The sequence below is a fragment of the Aquarana catesbeiana genome, linkage group LG08 (assembly GCF_042186555.1).
Source record: "Aquarana catesbeiana isolate 2022-GZ linkage group LG08, ASM4218655v1, whole genome shotgun sequence".
NCBI lineage: Eukaryota > Metazoa > Chordata > Amphibia > Anura > Ranidae > Aquarana > Aquarana catesbeiana.
The window spans coordinates 276,514,859-276,531,827 of NC_133331.1; the positions used below are offsets into that span (position 1 = coordinate 276,514,859).

Genomic DNA, 16,969 nt, shown 5'->3' on the forward strand with positions numbered 1-16,969 from the left:
TTATCAGTTTTTTATTTCTGAAAAATAGTTTTATGTATATAATTTTTCTAATTTTACTTCACCAACTTAGACTATTGTGTTCTGATCTATCACATATAATTCAGATTAAAAAACATTGAACTAAAGGCTGTATTGTCACAAAATAGGTAAAAAGTCAAGGGGGGTAAATACTTTTGCAAGGCACTGTACTTTTTTTTTCTCTCTGCAAGAAAAGAGAGAGATACAATGTATCTTTCTCCTCCATTCATAGAGAGAGAAAACATGGGGATGGGCTTCACAGTGACTGATCACTGGTAGCCAATCAAAGGCTATCACAGCAATCAGGTGACCCTTGAATTGGGAGCGCCGGGTCCCGATCGTTAGTACAAAGCGCAGAGCTCTCTGTGAGAGCCCAGTCTCTGTGCTGGGAGTGCGCCATGCGGCGCACTCCCAGCACAAGGGGAGATGCGACCCCTTGTGAAAAAGCCCAGTCTAGTGGGGCAGCATATTTGTGTGAGGGGAGCGTCAAGGGGTTAAAAAAGTCCCTGACCCCTTCCAAAAACGCTGCAGCTGAAAAACTTATAGATGTGAACATGTCCCATAGGAAACCATGTTAAATGGACTGTAGTGTGTTTCTGAAAAATGCACTAAAAAAAACGCATATGTGTGAACCAGGTCTTAGGATAGCTACACTCCCTCCTTCACTGTATCTATGGAGGAGCAGCATAGCCACCCTTGCACAGCAGCATTTTCAACCTGTGGTTTAGATCAGGGGTCAGCAACCCACGGGCTGCACCCGGCCCGCCGCCACTAAATGTCTGGCCCGTCAGTGCACCCAGCCCCGCGGACATTTCATTTCACACCGACCGTACGCAAATATGCGATCTCGGCTTGAAGGGGCTGTACCAGGGTGATGCCTGCAGCTGCAAGCATCACCCCTGTACCATTTTTTAGAGCCGTCGGTCGGCTTTCTTGGGATAACAACAGATGCGGCTAAGAAGGCGCTCGGCTGTTATCCCAAGTCGTCCCCCCCCCGCTGTCTTCCGTGGCTCACCTGGGCTCTCCCATCCCACCAAGAGGCCTGAGCGAGCAGGGGCATGTAGTCTCAGATCTAGTAACCCGGAAGTGATGTCATGACATCACTTCCTGTTTACAGAAGACTTAAAGGCGCCAAATTAAAAAAAAAATGTCAGTATTCAAAACAGCCAAACTTGCCGTTGAATGCTTTTATGTGCAAAGGAGGGATTTGTCACAAAGGATGTTTACACTTAAAGCGCCTCATCCCTCTGTGCTTTCACAGCTGGGGGGGTTGTGTAATATGCAGGGGGGCTGTGTAAAGTAAAGGGGTCCAGAGGTACAGGCACAGTGTAATGTAAAGGGATCCAGAGGTGCGGGGCGGTGTAATGGAAAGGGGTCCAGAGGTGCGGGGCTGTGTAATGTAAAGGGGTCCAAAGGTGCGGGGCTGTGTAATGTAAAGGGGTCCAGTGGTACGGGGCTGTGTAATGTAAAGGGGTCCAGTGGTACGGGGGCTGTGTAATGTAAAGGGGTCCAGAGGTACAGGGGTGGTGTAATGTAAAGGGGTCCAGAGGTGCAGGGCGGTGTAATGTAAATGGGTCCAGTGGTACAGGGGAAGTGTAATGTAAAGGGGTCCAGAGGTACGGGGATGGTGTAATGTAAAGGGGTCCAGAGGTACGGGGATGGTGTAATGTAAAGGGGTCCAGAGGTACGGGGACAGTGTAATCTAAAGGGGTCCAGAGGTACGGGGACAGTGTAATGTAAAGGGTCCAGAGGTACAGGCGCAGTGTAATGTAAAGGGGTCCAGAAGTGCAGGGGCTGTGTAATGTAAAATTGTCCAGAGGTGCAGGGGCTGTGTAATGTTAAGGGGGCCAGAGGTGCGGGTGCTGTGTAATGTTATCTTCATATATTAGCAGGTGAATGCGACCCTCCATGCATTCACATACATTGAATCTGTCCCTTAAGTGGAAAAAGTTTGCTGACGCATGCTTTATATGGACTTTACATAAGTGACTAAACTCTACCAGCAACAGTATTTTTCTCCTTTTGGGATAAAGGTTTTACAAAAATAAAAGCTGATCAATGTAAGCACCCATATCAGTGCTAAATGGTTTGTCTGAACCCTTCTAACTACAGTATTACTTTTGCTGGACAGTTTGGTCTCTTGAAGAAAATTGAAAAATAACAGATTTACTGGCAGGACCAACAAGTAATAAAACTATGGTATGGAGGGAGGGGTATACAGCGCTTTACTTGGCTTTTCACATTAAAACCCAACTGCAGGCTATGCGACTCCTTTTTGTAGCCCCAAGCAACAGCATTTTTTGCTTTTGTTTTAAAGTGTATGTCAGGGAAAAACAAGAAAACCACATATGCAGTTCATGCTACAATTCCCCATGTTTTATCACGTTAAAGACCCAAGTACAGTAAAATACCTGTTGATTTACAGAAAACAAATTCACTCCTAATTGGCTGTTGTTGTCTGACAACACACAGCATTTTTGTGGACTAAGTGGTGTCAGCCCTGCCTGGTTTTCTTTTATTACACTACTCATATTTACCCCTCTTCAATTCTCCACAAGTCTTAGGGCTCTTTCACATGGGCGGACTTTGCTAGCACATTCGCCTGCGCAGTGGGGGATCTCTCCACTGATACATGACATGTCCATGCAGAGCCTGCTTTATCAAGAGCGGTCGGATGTAAATGGATCACCTGTCCGTTTACACCTGACTGTCATCCGATCCGCCAGATGGATGGGGAACAGATCCCCCATCCGTCTGTTTTTATTGGATATCAAAGGAAAGGTCCTAGGTACCTAAAAACAGGGTGACAATGTAGGTACCTGGAAAGAATGTGCCAACGTCCCCAAAAGTACTTGGATATGGCAATATAAACACTAAAGAGATGGGACTTTAGAGGCACACGGGTATTTAAACTATAAAAACGTAAGGATAGTTTTTTAAAATTTTATAAAATAGTACAGAAAAAGACATAAAGATTTAAAAACAAATACAAGCCAAATGTAGAATCTTGTTACTTATGCCAAGTGGATACTATCCTGCATTAAACATTTGTAGCTCTTGCCTATGGTATGTAAACTCCAGCATTCAAAATTATACGAAAAAGAAAAACTTCCCCAGAAAATAGTGGTTATGAATGTAGAGCTGGAATGAAGTAGAGTTGCAGGTACTGGTAGTCCACTTGGGATGCTCTCTATATGCTCAACATGTTTCACGTTGTGGAACGCTTCTTCAGGAGCTAGAGGTTCTGTTAAATATGCATGAAAAAGGAATATCACAATACAAACATATATAAGATATATCAAAATGTGAGCATACAAAAAATAGACAACAATTTTTATAAAATTTCCCCCCCTCCATGGTGGTCCATGATACAAGCCCTATGAAAGATAGTGGTCTCCCCGAGATAAGTGGTACAACCCGGTGGTTTGGGGAAGCCAATTAAAGTGACAATGGCAGTGCTGGAAGTATATAAAAAGAAAATTTACCATACTGTAAATTGCAGAGTGGTAGATAACACATAAAATGTACCTAGGGAATGTAAATCTAAAATGAACGATCTCCTTTAACCGTCAGATATTTAAGACAAATCAGGGATATGCAAGAAGCGCAAAAATGATATAATTGGCACAGAGTATATTGTGCGAACCAAGTCACCCCCATTAAAGTGTATGTTAGACTGGTACATAAGGATACAAAAATGGGTATAGGGGCGAATATTGTGAATAAACATAGTATGGGGGGAAGGGGGGGGGGCAAGGGAGAGGGAGGGGGGAAGAAAAAAAGGGGGGGGGGAAGGGGTGGAATAGGTAAAAAAAAAAAGGAAAAAGCAAAGGGAGAGGAGGGAGGGGGCAAGGGGACGGAATTCAAGTCAGACATGTAAATATCCTGAGCAGCAGCCCAGGAGTATTGAAGTATACATATAAATGCAAAGGAGAAAATGTATCAATAGGTATTAGCTTACCATCTGTGATTAATGCTGTGTAGTAGTTAAAGTGATACTGGTAATAAAGCAGGCAATCCAATGACTGCAAACCGAGCGTAAGTAGTTAAGGACGTATCCATGGCAACGGACAAAAAACGAAAGCTCCCAGGGTAGTAAACCAGTTGCAGCCTTAGAGGTAGATAATAGCTATAATGAGCTATAGTTAAACACACACACAGGTATGTTTTTATTGGATGTCGGCGGGTGTAAACGGATCGTTGTGCGTTTACATCCGCAGCTCCATAGAGGGCAATATATGGTCCGATCGGGTCCACCTAAAAAACTTACAGGTGGACCCAATCGATTCACCTGTATGAAAGGGGCCTTAGGCTCCATTTACACTGCTGCAACAACAAAGTTGTGCGACTTTGCATCACTACTTGATCCGACGTCAATGCGACTCATGTTTTGTTACTTTTGGCCAATCATAACAATACAGAGTGTAACACATATCAATCATTGAACTTACAAAACCTTCTGAACTCAGTCAAAGTCACACAAAGGTAAGACAAAGAAATGACTTCCTTGCGACTTTTGTGATTTTAGCATTGCAGTCTATGGCACTCATGTGGCAAGTAAGACGCAGAAAGGTAGTGCAGGAACTGTTTTTTGTCCCTGTGACGTAACCACTTACGGACCGCCCACTGTGGATATACGTCACTACTTTGGCATTATATACTGTGGTTATGGCAGTCTTTAACACAAAAGTGGTCCCAGCAGCGGATTCGCCACGGGATCACTTTTATGGGCAGCGGGAGAGGTGCCCCCCCCCGCTGGATCCCAGTAGTTTCCACCGCTTACTAGATAGATTGCCAGCTGCTGAAACTATCCGATTGGATGTACTGATGGGCAGGAAATTGGCCCCTACTTGACTCTATGACCTTGGAGGACCGGAGCGCCGTCAAACGTTACTTCCGCCCTCTGGCTTTAAAGGGTCCATTTTTTTTTTACATTTTTTATAAAGGAAAATACATTTTTTTTTCTTTTATTGCTTTTAAGTCTAAATGTGAGATCTGAGGACTTTTTGACCCCAGATCTCACATTAAAGAGGCCCTGCCCTGCTTATTTCTATTATAAGGGATGTTTACATTCTGTGTAATAGGAATAAAAATGATAAAAAAAAAATGTTTTTAACCACTTCAGCCCCGGAAGGATTTTCCCCCTTCCTGACCAAGCCCTTTTTTGCGATACGGCACTGCGTCGCTTTAACTGACAATTGCGCGATCATGCGACATTGTACCCAAACAAAATTGACGTCCTTTTTTTCCCACAAATAGAGCTTTCTTTTGGTGGTGTTTGATCACCTCTGCGGTTTTTATTTTTTGCGCTAGAAAGAAAAAAAGAGCGACAATTTTGAAAAAAAGGCAATATTTTTTACTTATTGCTATAATTAATATCCCCAAAAAATATATATAGAAAAAACTAATTTCTTCCACAGTTTAGGCCAATATGTATTCTTCTACATATTTTTGGTATAAAAAATCGTAATAAGCATATATTGATTGGTTTGCGCAAAGGTTATCACGTCTTCAAAATAGGGGATAGATTTATGGCATTTTTATTAATATTTTTTTTTTTTTATTAGTAATAGCGGTAATCTGATTTTTATCGTGACTGTGACATTGTGGCGGACAGATCAGACACTATTTTGGGACCATTGGCATTTATATAGCGATCAGTTCTATAAAAATGTACTGATTACTGTGTAAATGTCACTGGCAGGGAAGGGGTTAAAAAATAGGGGCGATCAAGGGGTTAACTGTGTTCCCTCCGCATGTTCTAACTGTAGGGGGGATGGGCTCACTAGAACATGACAGAGATTACAGGGAGCAGTAGATCTCTGTCATGTTGCTAGGCAGAACAGGGAAACGCCTTGTTTACATAGACATCTCCCCGTTCTGCCTCTCCGTGCCCCGATAGTGGGCCACCGGTGGACATCGAGTCCGCGGGCACGCTTCCGCTAGCCGTGGATGATGCAGCGACGTACGGGTAGTTTGTTTTGTGCACCTGTGCCACTTTGCCGGCGTATATTGGCGTGAGCCGGTCGGCATGTGGTTAAAGGGCCAGTGTAAAAATAAAAAGTAAAATAAAAAGGAAAAAAAAAATTTTAAGTGCCCCGTCCCAGAAGCGAATGCATACACAAGACGCACCCACATACGTAAACAGTGTTCAAACAACACATGTGAGGTATCACCGTGATCGTTAGAGTGAGAGTAACAATTCTAGCACTGGATCTCCTCTGTAACTCTTAACAGGTAACCTGTAAAAAAATTTGAACGCGTCGCCTATGGAGATTTTTAAGTACCGTAGTTTGTCACCATTCCACAAGCGTGTGGAATTTTAAAGCGTGACATGTTAGGTATCAATTTACTCAGTGTAACATCATCTTTCACATTATTCAAAAAAATTGGTGCTAACGTTACTGTTTTTTTAATTTAAAAAAGTATTTTTTTCCCAAAAAATTGCGTTTGTTAGACCGCCGCACAAACTCAATGTGACAAAGTATTGCAACAATCTCCATTTTATTCTCTAGGGTCTCTGCTAAAAAAATATATAATGTTTGGGGGTTCCAAGTAATTCTCTAGCAAAAAAATACAGATTTGAACTTGTAAACAACAAATGTCTGAAACAGGCCTGGTCCTTAATGCCGTGTACGGTATGAACTTCCTTATTTCACGTATGAATCCGTCGGACTTTGGTGTGATGTGTAGACAAGTCCGTTTGGAAAGTCCGTCGGAAGTCCACCGAAAGTCCGTCGGATAGACCGTCGGACCAGTCCGGTCGAAAAGTCCGCTCGTGTGTACGCGGCATAAGTGGTTGTAAAGTCTGATTGTTTTTTATCTTAAAGCATTCTATGCATTAAGATAAAAAGTGTTCTGCGTGTAGCAGCCCCTTAATACTTACCTTAGCCCATCTAGAGCCAGCAATGTTGCACAAGAGACTTGGCTGTCCAGGACTCTCCCTGCTCATTGGCTGGCAAAGCAGTGCAGCGCCATTGGCTCCCGCTGCTGTCAATCAGAGTCAGTGAGGCAATGATGAGAGAAAGGGGACGGGGCCAGGCCAAGGCTCTGTGTCTGAATGGACACAGAGAAGTGCGGCTCGGGTGCCCCCATAGCAAGCTGCTTGCTGTGGGGGCACCCAACGGGGGGGGGGGGGGCAGAGCAGAGAAGTGGGACCCGAGAAGAGGAGGATCTGGGCTGCTCTGCGCAAAACCACTACACAGAGCAGGTAAGTATAGCATTATTATTTTTAACAAAAAAAAAACCTGAGACTTTAGTATCATTATAAGTCGCAGCAATTAGAATGCCATCCGTTGAAATTAATGTGTTTTGACCTGTCATGCAACTTTCTGTGTTGCAGCAAGTAGCATGAGAAATCGTAGTAGTGTGAACCAGGGCTAAGACTAATCATTCAAGATAACAACTAGGAAAGCTATACAAAACCTTGGGCCACACCCTGAGTGTATCAACCAAGTCTCAAAGTGAAAGTACAAGCCTCAGGCCCTGCCCGTTGGCCCCTCTGACGTGAGGGCTGCAGCTGAAGCTTTTACTTTCACTTTGAGACTTGGTTGATATATTCAGAGTGCAGCCCAGGGTTTTGTATTGCTGTGGATGAATGGCGCAGGATGTGCCCTTTGAGGGACCTGCACCTGAAGCAGAACAAAAGCGGGTGGGAAGGCATACAGGAGGCTTTAAGCGACACATCATACTAACTAGATTCCTTTCAGATAACGTGGGATGTATGCACAGGACAGCTCTGAATTTTTTGGCAGGATAACAAAACAATTTAAGTTTTATATTTAGCAGATTAAAAAGAAGCAAATAAAGAAGTTAATTGTTAGGGTTTACATACACTTTAATACTTACCTGATCATCTGCTGCCGTAGTGTCTTCTACAGGACTGGGCTGATGTAGTCTGTACTGTAACGATTTAGAAAGCAGCACTGAAGTTCACATGGGCATTGTGCTCTGCATCGGTAAAGTATGTATAAAGGGTACCTAGGTGACTCCCCCACAAAGGGTCAGGCCATGACACTATGCATTCGCCTGGAGTGTCTGGATCTTGTGCCTGTAACAATTAATTTTTGTGTAGACAGGCTGATTGATATTACCCATCTAATTTCCCATATGAGTCTGAATCTGTGTCTTTGTGACCGTGAGAAAAACTTGGTTGAAGTGTTGTGGAACCAGTATGTAAGAGTGTCTGCTTCATATGCCCTTCCTGGGACAACGTCTCTTGAGAGCTGCCCTGGACACCCTCATCAACCACTTGCTGCGAGTAGGACATCATATGACATCCTTGAGTTGAAGTGGTTAGAGCAGGGAGCCCGGTAATGATGTGAATGCTTTGGTCGCATTCCTAAGGAAAAGTGGAAGGAACTGAAGTTCCCGTCCCTCTTCTGTGACATCAGGAACTGGAAGCGACGAGGATTTTGTCACTTGTGTTTTTTTGTTTTGTTGACAAGCCCTTACTGGCTTGTACAGCATCTGATAAAACTGATCTCGGTTTGATCAGATGTTTTGGAGGCCAGAGGAGAGATCTGGGGTCTAATGGACCCCAGATCTCTACATAAATAGGACCTTTCACAGCCCATGTTATCACAAGGGATGTTGTTTATCCCTTGTGATAGCAATAACGTTAATCAAAAAAAATTAAAGGTACAGTGTTAAAAAAAAAATTATATTTAAATTAAATAAATAATGCAATTAAATAAAATTAAAGCACCCCATGCTCACACACAAAAATGCACTCATAGGTCCCACACGTATATGTAAATGGTAATTGCAGATGGCAGCATGAATATTGATACAGCCCCAGCCCAGAGAGGCAGGCTCTGAAGGCATGCTGGGAGACTGTATTTATTCTGGGAGCACACAGAGCTCTGGGTCTTATCCCAGAGTGGAGGAGTCCAGCCTCAGGGGGGGCACCCTGCCCTCACAGGCACAAGCTGCCATGAGAAGGCCTCAGGTGGTTCAATTTGAGGGAGGAGTGCTAAAACCCAGGTTCCTAGAAGAAGCTGACTGAGAAGAGCTGTCTGTCATAGATCGGTTTGGTATCACTGGAGGGCATCACTTGAAAGGGGCTCCATCTGTCCCTGGGCCTTGTGAGTACTGACATTGAAAGATCGTGGGGACCTTGTGCTTTACCTACCCCTCTGGTGCCTTATTATAGTCAGCTGTGGGTCTATTATAGGGGACACTGGCTGGTGTCCTGAAGAGCTCTGTTCAGGTACTTTCTTACTTAAAGGGACTTTGCTGTAATGCCTCTACTACTACTTAAGCGGAAGTCTACTGTTTGTTACAAGCCCGGACTTAATCATAGCTTGTCCTAAAGGAAAACCAAGTCCTCAGTTGTACATAGTTCTAATTCTTGGAGTATCCCACCACTTCCCTCATACCTATCCAAGTTCTTCAAAAAATAAAAACAACATCTCTTAGACTGGTCTTTGGAGAAAGAGCAAATGAGCCTGTTGTGTGCCTGGCTGCTGGGAAGACCTGGACAGTATTCCTGCAGCTCCTACTTAAGTATAGCAAAGCGGGTAGCTTTTAATGCATACTATTAGAAGGTCACAGTGTGCAATGAAATCAAAGTAATCCATTTCAGTACAGGAGGGGAGTACAGGAGAGGTGCAAGGTAAACTACTGTTTTCATTGACCTTCGTTCAAGTTAAAAATGTTTACTGAGGTAAGCATGTAGACTGATTTTGTTGTATGATGACCTATTATTCTTGCATTCTTACCTCTAAGTGCTGGTTCACACAGGGGCGACTTGTCAGGCGACCTAGCCGCCTGGCAAGTCGCCTCCCGTTCTGTACAATGGAACCGTTCTAATAGGAGCGACGCAAGTCGCTCCGACTTAGAAAAAGGTTCCTGTACTACTTTGGGGGCGACTTGAGGCGACTTGCATAGACTTCTATACAGAAGTCGTTTTGCAAGTCACCGTGGAAGTCGTGTGCAGGTCGCCTCGGTGAGGCGACCTGCAAGTCGTGCCGCCCCTGTGTGAACCGGGGCTTAAGGGAACAGAGGTCAGTGACTAGCTATACGCAATAACAAATCATACTAATAAAACAATAATATTTTCAGTGCATTTTATTTAATTCACAAATAAGAATTCATCATGCCATAGTTGTTTGTTGGATACAATTGTATGAAGGAAGCTTTGGGTTATCACCCATGACAATGGTAAATGGCCATCCCACCCAAAACGGATATTTCTCTGTTTTTTGGATGCAGGTGAGTTAAACCATCTCTTCAGTTTCTTCTGTCTCCTCTGGACTCTATTGGTGAAATTTCTGAGATGAGTTCCCAAGCCTGCAGACCTTCAGTGTCCATTTCGAGGGTCTTCCCCTGCTGGATCTTTATATTATATTACAGGGGTCTCAAAAATTTCTAAACAAAGGGCTAGTTTACTGTCCTTCATAGTTTAAGGGGGCTGGACTGTGGCCAGTGGGAGTAGACAATGTTTCAAGCTTGGCAGTCAGTGAGAGTAAAGAAATTACATAGCACCCCTAGCCAGTAGGAGGAATAGTGTTCCATCATTTTATTAGTGGGAGGAATACCTGTCGTTGGTATCAGTGGAAGGAATAGTGCCTCATCTATTAGTATTAGTAGGAGGAATAATTCCCAATCATTTATATCAGTGAGAGGAATATTATTGGTGTCAATAGAAGGAATTAATGCCCCATCGTTGGTGTCACTGGGAAGAATAGTGCCCCATTGTTGGTGTTGGTGGAAAGAATGGTGCCAGTGGGAGGAAAGCGCCCCAAGAGCTGGATAGAAGCTAGTAAAGTGACACATTTGGCCCGGAAGCCACAGTTAGGAGCCTGCTCTTATATTATACAGAGAATGTTAGAGGATAAGCTGGAACACACAAAGCTGAGCAGGTACACTTACACATAAAAATGCTAGGTGGACAAGATCAGAGTTATTTTGGCAATAGATCTCACTGTGTAGTATCTAAAATTTATAAAATAGGAAATGACAGCCCATTAGGCTCTGATAAAAACTAAAATATCAGGGATAGAGTGTAGTCATCAGAAAAGATAGCTGGCAATTCCATAAACCTCAAACCATATTTTATTGTATTGGTGTGCTGTGAACAAGACTTATTGCTGAAACACGTCTGCTACTGTCTGTATACTCACTGGGATGGCTTTACAATAAAATATGGTTTGAGGTTTATGGAGTTGCCAGCTATCTTTTCTGATGTCTACATTGTCTTTTGGTGGATGGGAGGACACCTCATTTTGGACACCCTGATTACAACTTCCAGCTACACATCAAGGTTCCACTGTTCTGAGCCATACATTGCTTTTGTTCAATCAGGGATAGAGTGGCCCGATACCACAAAAACAGGAACATCTCTGGCTTTAAACTAAAAGCACCAAAAAATACTAAAAACAAAAATCTAGGCACACAGACCAGAGGCCAAGTGAAAAGTCAAAAAGAAAAATTAAATGTAGCTGTGGCTGCTGCTGTCCAAAACTCATAGACAAATGAGGACAGAAGATATAATCAAAGGGGTGAACAGCGCTGATCAGCAGACATAAATAGGACCCTCAGAGGCAAAGTAAAAACTTTTTATTATTGTTAAAAAAATAATAAAATGTTCACCAAGGCATACAGCAGTCAATTGATGGTCATGCAGAGACTTGGATTAACCACTAGACATCCGCGCTATGGCCGAATGACGGCCACAGCGCGGACCTGCATTCCCGGGAGGCCGTCATATGACGACCTCCCCTGTGCACGCTCCCTGTGCGCGCCCTGTGATCACCGAGTCTATGAGACTCGGCTGATCACTGATCCGTGTAAGGGGCCGGTCTCGGCCCCTTACCATGTGATCAGCTGTCAGCCAATGACAGCTGATCACATGATGTAAACAAAACATCGGTAATCGTTTTTTTTTTTTACTCACGCTGACAGCGCGAGTAGAAAAAAAAGCCGATCACTGGCTCACATGTCAGGGACATCGGTCCCGAAGTGGAAGAGGCACATCTGCCTCATCAGTGCCCACTAAAAGTGCCACCTAACAGTGCCCACAGTGCCACCTAACAGTGCCCACAAGTGCCACCTATCAATGCCCACAAGTACCACCTATCAATGCCCACCTGTAGTGCCAATCAGTGCCACCTGCCAGTGCTGCCCATCACTGCCACCCATCAGTGCCCATCACTGCCGCCTATCAGTGCCCATCACTGTCGCCTCATCAGCGTACATCAATAAAGGAGAAAAATTACCCGTTTTAAATTTTTTATAACAAAATATAAAAAAATAAATTTTTTTTTTTTTTTTTAAATTCCGTTTTTTAAATTTTTTTAACAAAAAGTAAAAACCACAGAGGTGATCAAATACCACCAAAAGAAAGCTCTATTTGTGGTGAAAAAATGATAAAAATTTCATTTGGGTACAGTGTTGTATGACTGCGCAATTGTCATTCAAAGTGCGTCAGCGCTGAAAGCTGAAAATTGGTCTGGATAGGAGGGGGGTTTAAGTGCCCAGTAAGCAAGTGGTTAAAAAACTGACAGTATCTGGAGGCTCGAGCCCCATGGATGACACAGGGGCTTAGGGAAACCCAGCACAAAGCTGTTGGACAAAGTACACAGGAGCACCACTGTTGGGTCGCTTGTCCAGGACCGTAAGGCCAGGGGTCCGATGAAGGGGGAACCAAACTGCAAGGGGCGTGTCCCCAAAACGTGTAGTGTCTCCAGTCGGCAATGTGTCACTCTCTTTGCTCCCTTGGCATCGGCAGTTCCCAATTGGCTCCAGCAGCAGGGTTTGCCCATACTCTTCGGATTCCTTTGGCTGACTTCCACCAGGCTGTGACATCACTTCCGGGCTTCGTACACAGTGTGAGGGGCCGCTGTATACTGGCCCCAACAGTTCCTGTGCTTGCAGTTTGGTTCCCCCTTCATCGGACCCCTGGCCTTACGGTCCTGGACGGGCCCCCCACCAGCGGTGCTCCTGTGTTCTTTGTCCAACGGCTTTGTGCTGGGTTTCCCTAAGCCCCTGTGTCATCCATGCGGCTCAAGCCTCCAGGTACTGTCAGTTTTTTAATCCGAGTCTCTGCATGACCATCAATTGACTGCTGTATGCCTTGGTGAAAATGTTATTATTTTTTTAACAATAATAAAAAGTTTTTACTTTGCCTCTGAGGGTCCTATTTATGTCTGCTGATCAGCACTGTTCACCCCTTTGATTATATAAACTAAAAGCACCAACTCTTCACTAAGGCCTGGCTCACACCTATGCATTTTTTAGTGCATTTTTAGTTTTGCAGAAACACACTACAGTCCATTTAACATGGTTTCCTATGGGTCACGTTCACATCTGTGCATTTTATGAAAAGGGCCAGGGATTTTTTACTGGTTTTTGGTTCCATAGACTTCAATGGAACAAAAAAAATGCAAAATGCACCTGGAATATTCAAACTGCATAGATGTGAATCAGGCCTTAGTAGTCACACCCAGGGCCAGGAGCCTCCTGTTTCCTATGGGTTTTGAGATGTGATGCAAGGGAGGACTTATGTATATATTGTTTCCCACAGTCAGAACATGAAAATGGCCTTTCTCCTGTGTGAGTCCTCTGATGCGACACAAGACCTACTTTCTTGTTAAATCGTTTGCCACACTCGGAGCAGGAAAATGGTGTCACAGCCGCGTGTATTTTCCTGTGAATGGCAAGGTTTGATCTATTGGCAAAACATTTCCCGCACTCGGAGCAAGAATACGGTTTCTCCCCTGTGTGTGTCCTGTGGTGTGCAGTAAGTTCTTTTTCCCATGAAAAACACTTCCCACACTCCAAGCAGGAAAACGGCTTATGACCAGAGTGGGTGGCCTGATGGTAAATCATATGGACTCTCTGGGTGAAACGTTTGCCACAATCCAAGCAGGAAAAGGGCTTCTCCTTTGAGTGTGTTCTACCATGCATGGTGAGGCTTGATCTTTCACTAAAGCACTTTCCGCATTCTGGACATGAATACGGCTTCTCCCCTGTGTGGACTTTCAAGTGAGTACTAAGGCTTGACCTCGAGGAAAAACATTTCTCGCACTCGGAACAAGGATACGGTTTCTCCCCAGTGTGAGTCCTTTGATGCCTCATGAGGTCAGATTTCTGTAAAAAACATTTCCCACATTCAGAGCAGGTAAACGGTTTATCGCCAGTGTGAGTCATCTGATGTAAATTAAGGTAGGCTTTTTGTGCAAAACATTTCCCGCACTCAGAACAGGAGAAGGGCTTCTCGCATGTGTGAGAGCGCAAATGGATAACCAGGACTGATCTTTCCTTAAAATGTTTTCCACATTCGGGACATGAATATGGCTTCACCCCCGTGTGATTCATTTCATGCAAGGTAAGATAGGCTCTCTGTGTAAAACATTTGCCACACTCAGAGCAGGAAAATGGCTTTGTAGGCAGGTGGGTCCTTGCATGGATAAGTAGGAGTGACTTTTCGCTGAAGCACTTTCCACATTCTGAACATGAGTATGGCTTCTCTCCTGTGTGAACTTTCGTATGGATGGAAAGAGACGATTTTCGGCTAAAACATTTCCCACATTCAGAACATGAAAACGGCTTCTCCCCTGAGTGAATTCTCTGATGCTGAATGACATCAGACCTCTGTATAAAACCTTTCCCGCATTCGGGGCACGAAAATGGTTTCTCGTTGGTGTGCTTCATTTTGTGTCTCAGGAGATGGGAGTTTTTAGTAAAAGATTTCCCGCATTCAGAACAGGAATATGTCTTTCCTGTAGCATGACTTCCCTGGTGTAAAGGGAGAGGGAGGTTCTCTCTCTGCAAAAAAAGTTCACTCCAACTGGAACACAAGGATGTTTTACTTCCAATACGAGCTGTATGATCAGGGACATCAGATGAGCAATGAGTCGGGTCATACGAGAGATCTGCATTGTGAAGAATTGTGGTATAGGCGTTTTCTCCCAAAGGATTGGATGTGACGTCATCATCTTCTATTTCACCACCTAGTAAGATAAAGAGACTAGACATACTTAGAAATGGCCAAATTCATTTTTAATAAGGCTCTGTGAAACTAAAAATCAGAAAGATAAAAGAAAGCAAATGGAAGTACGTTTTTTATTTAATCATTTCACTTTGCAACTACAAGAGTGCACAGCAATCCATGGGATGCCTAAAGTAATATTGTTCCAGACTTACGTCCACTGCCCCAATCATACAAGCAGTCCACTCATTATGACAAAACAAAGGGGCGGGGCCCTGTAACACGTAACCATGTAACACAAAACACGTAACCCTAACACAAATCAACCCTATAACTCCAACACCAACCCTCCCTTTAACCCCAAAATGAATCTTCCTTGTAACCCTAACACTATCTCTCCCTGTAACCACAACACCAATCATCCCTATAACTCTAATGCCCCGTACACACGGTCGGATTTTCCGATGGAAAATGTGTGATAGGACCTTGTTGTCGGATATTCCGACCGTGTGTAGGCTCCATCACACATTTTCCATCGGATTTTCTGATATACAAAGTTTGAGAGCAGGCTATAAAATTTTCCGACAACAAAATCCGTTGTCGGAAATTCCGATCGTGTGTACACAAATCCGACGCACAAAGTGCCACGCATGCTCAGAATAAATAAAGAGATGAAAGCTATTGGCCACTGCCCCGTTTATAGTCCCGACGTATGTGTTTTACGTCACCGCGTTCAGAATGATCGGATTTTCCGACAACTTTGTTTGATCGTGTGTATGCAAGACAAGTTTGAGCCAACATCCGTCAGAAAAAATATATGGATTTTGTTGTCGGAATGTCCGATCAATGTCCGACCGTGTGTACGGGGCATAACTCTAACACCAACCTTCCATGTAACTCTAATGCCCCGTACACACGATCGGAAATTCCCCTAGCAAAAGTCCGATGTGAGCTTTTAATTGGAAATTTCGACCGTGCAAAAGATTGAGAGGATGTTCTCAATTTTTCGGTTGGAAAAAGTTCCGATCGGAAATTGTCTGTACAAAATTCCTACGCATGCTCGGAAACAATTTGACGCATGCTCGGAAGCATTGAACTTCATTCTCTTGGCTTGTTGTTGTACGTCATCGCGTTCTTGATGTTCGAAAGTTCAGAGAACTTTTGTGTGATCGTGTGTATGCAAGCCAAGCTTGAGCGGATTTTCCGTCTGAAAAATCTTGGATGTTTTTTCCGACGGAATATCCGCTCGTGTGTACGGGGCATTACACTAACCATTCCTGTAACCTTATGACAAACCTCCCTGTAATCCTAAGGCCCCTTTCACACTGGAGCGGTTTTCAGGCGGTATTGCGCTAAAAATACCGCCTGAAAACCGCCCCTAAACAGTCTCCGCTGTTTGTTCAGTGTGAAAGCCCGAGGGCTTTCACACTGAAGCGGTGCGCAGGCAGGGCGGTGAAAAAAGTCCTGCAAACCGCTTTTTTGGAGCGGTGTATTCACCGCTCCTTCACCGCTCCTGCCCATTGAAATCAATGGGACAGCGCGGCTATACCGCGGTAATACCGCGGCTATAGCCGCGCTGTACGAGCGGATTTAACCCTTTTTCGGCCGCCAGCGGGGGTTAAAACCGAACCGAATACCGCTGCAAGAACGACGGTACAGCAACGTTAAAAATAGCGCTGTTGTACCGCCGACGCCCCCACCGCCCCAGTGTGAAAGGGGCCTAAGACTAACCCTTTTTGTGGTCCTCACACTAATCCTCCTTGTAACTCAAACACTAACACGTTTTAACAGAACTTTATACCGGCCTGAAAACTAAAATCTTCCAGTCTATGAATGTGCATTTAAGTATTTAAAGCGAATTTGTAATTTGCTCACTTTAAGTAACAAACTTTCCACATAGCAAGGATGGTAATGAGCCTGTATCTACATAAACCGCCAGAGTCTAATAAAGACTGATGACTCCCCCACTGGGCACATATTGTCTCCTCATTACTGTCCACTAGTGAAAGGATCGGG

General features: G+C 44.1%; 1 protein-coding gene across 1 annotated transcript in view; it reads right to left on the bottom strand.

Moving 5' to 3' along the window:
• Positions 1-16,969, bottom strand: part of LOC141106745 (uncharacterized) — a 75,152-nt gene that overhangs the window by 25,358 nt on the left and 32,825 nt on the right. Inside the window, exon 13 of the mRNA XM_073597673.1 lies at positions 13,455-14,975. Coding sequence (XP_073453774.1) covers positions 13,455-14,975 — 1,521 coding nt within the window. The remainder of the gene's footprint in view (positions 1-13,454; positions 14,976-16,969) is intronic.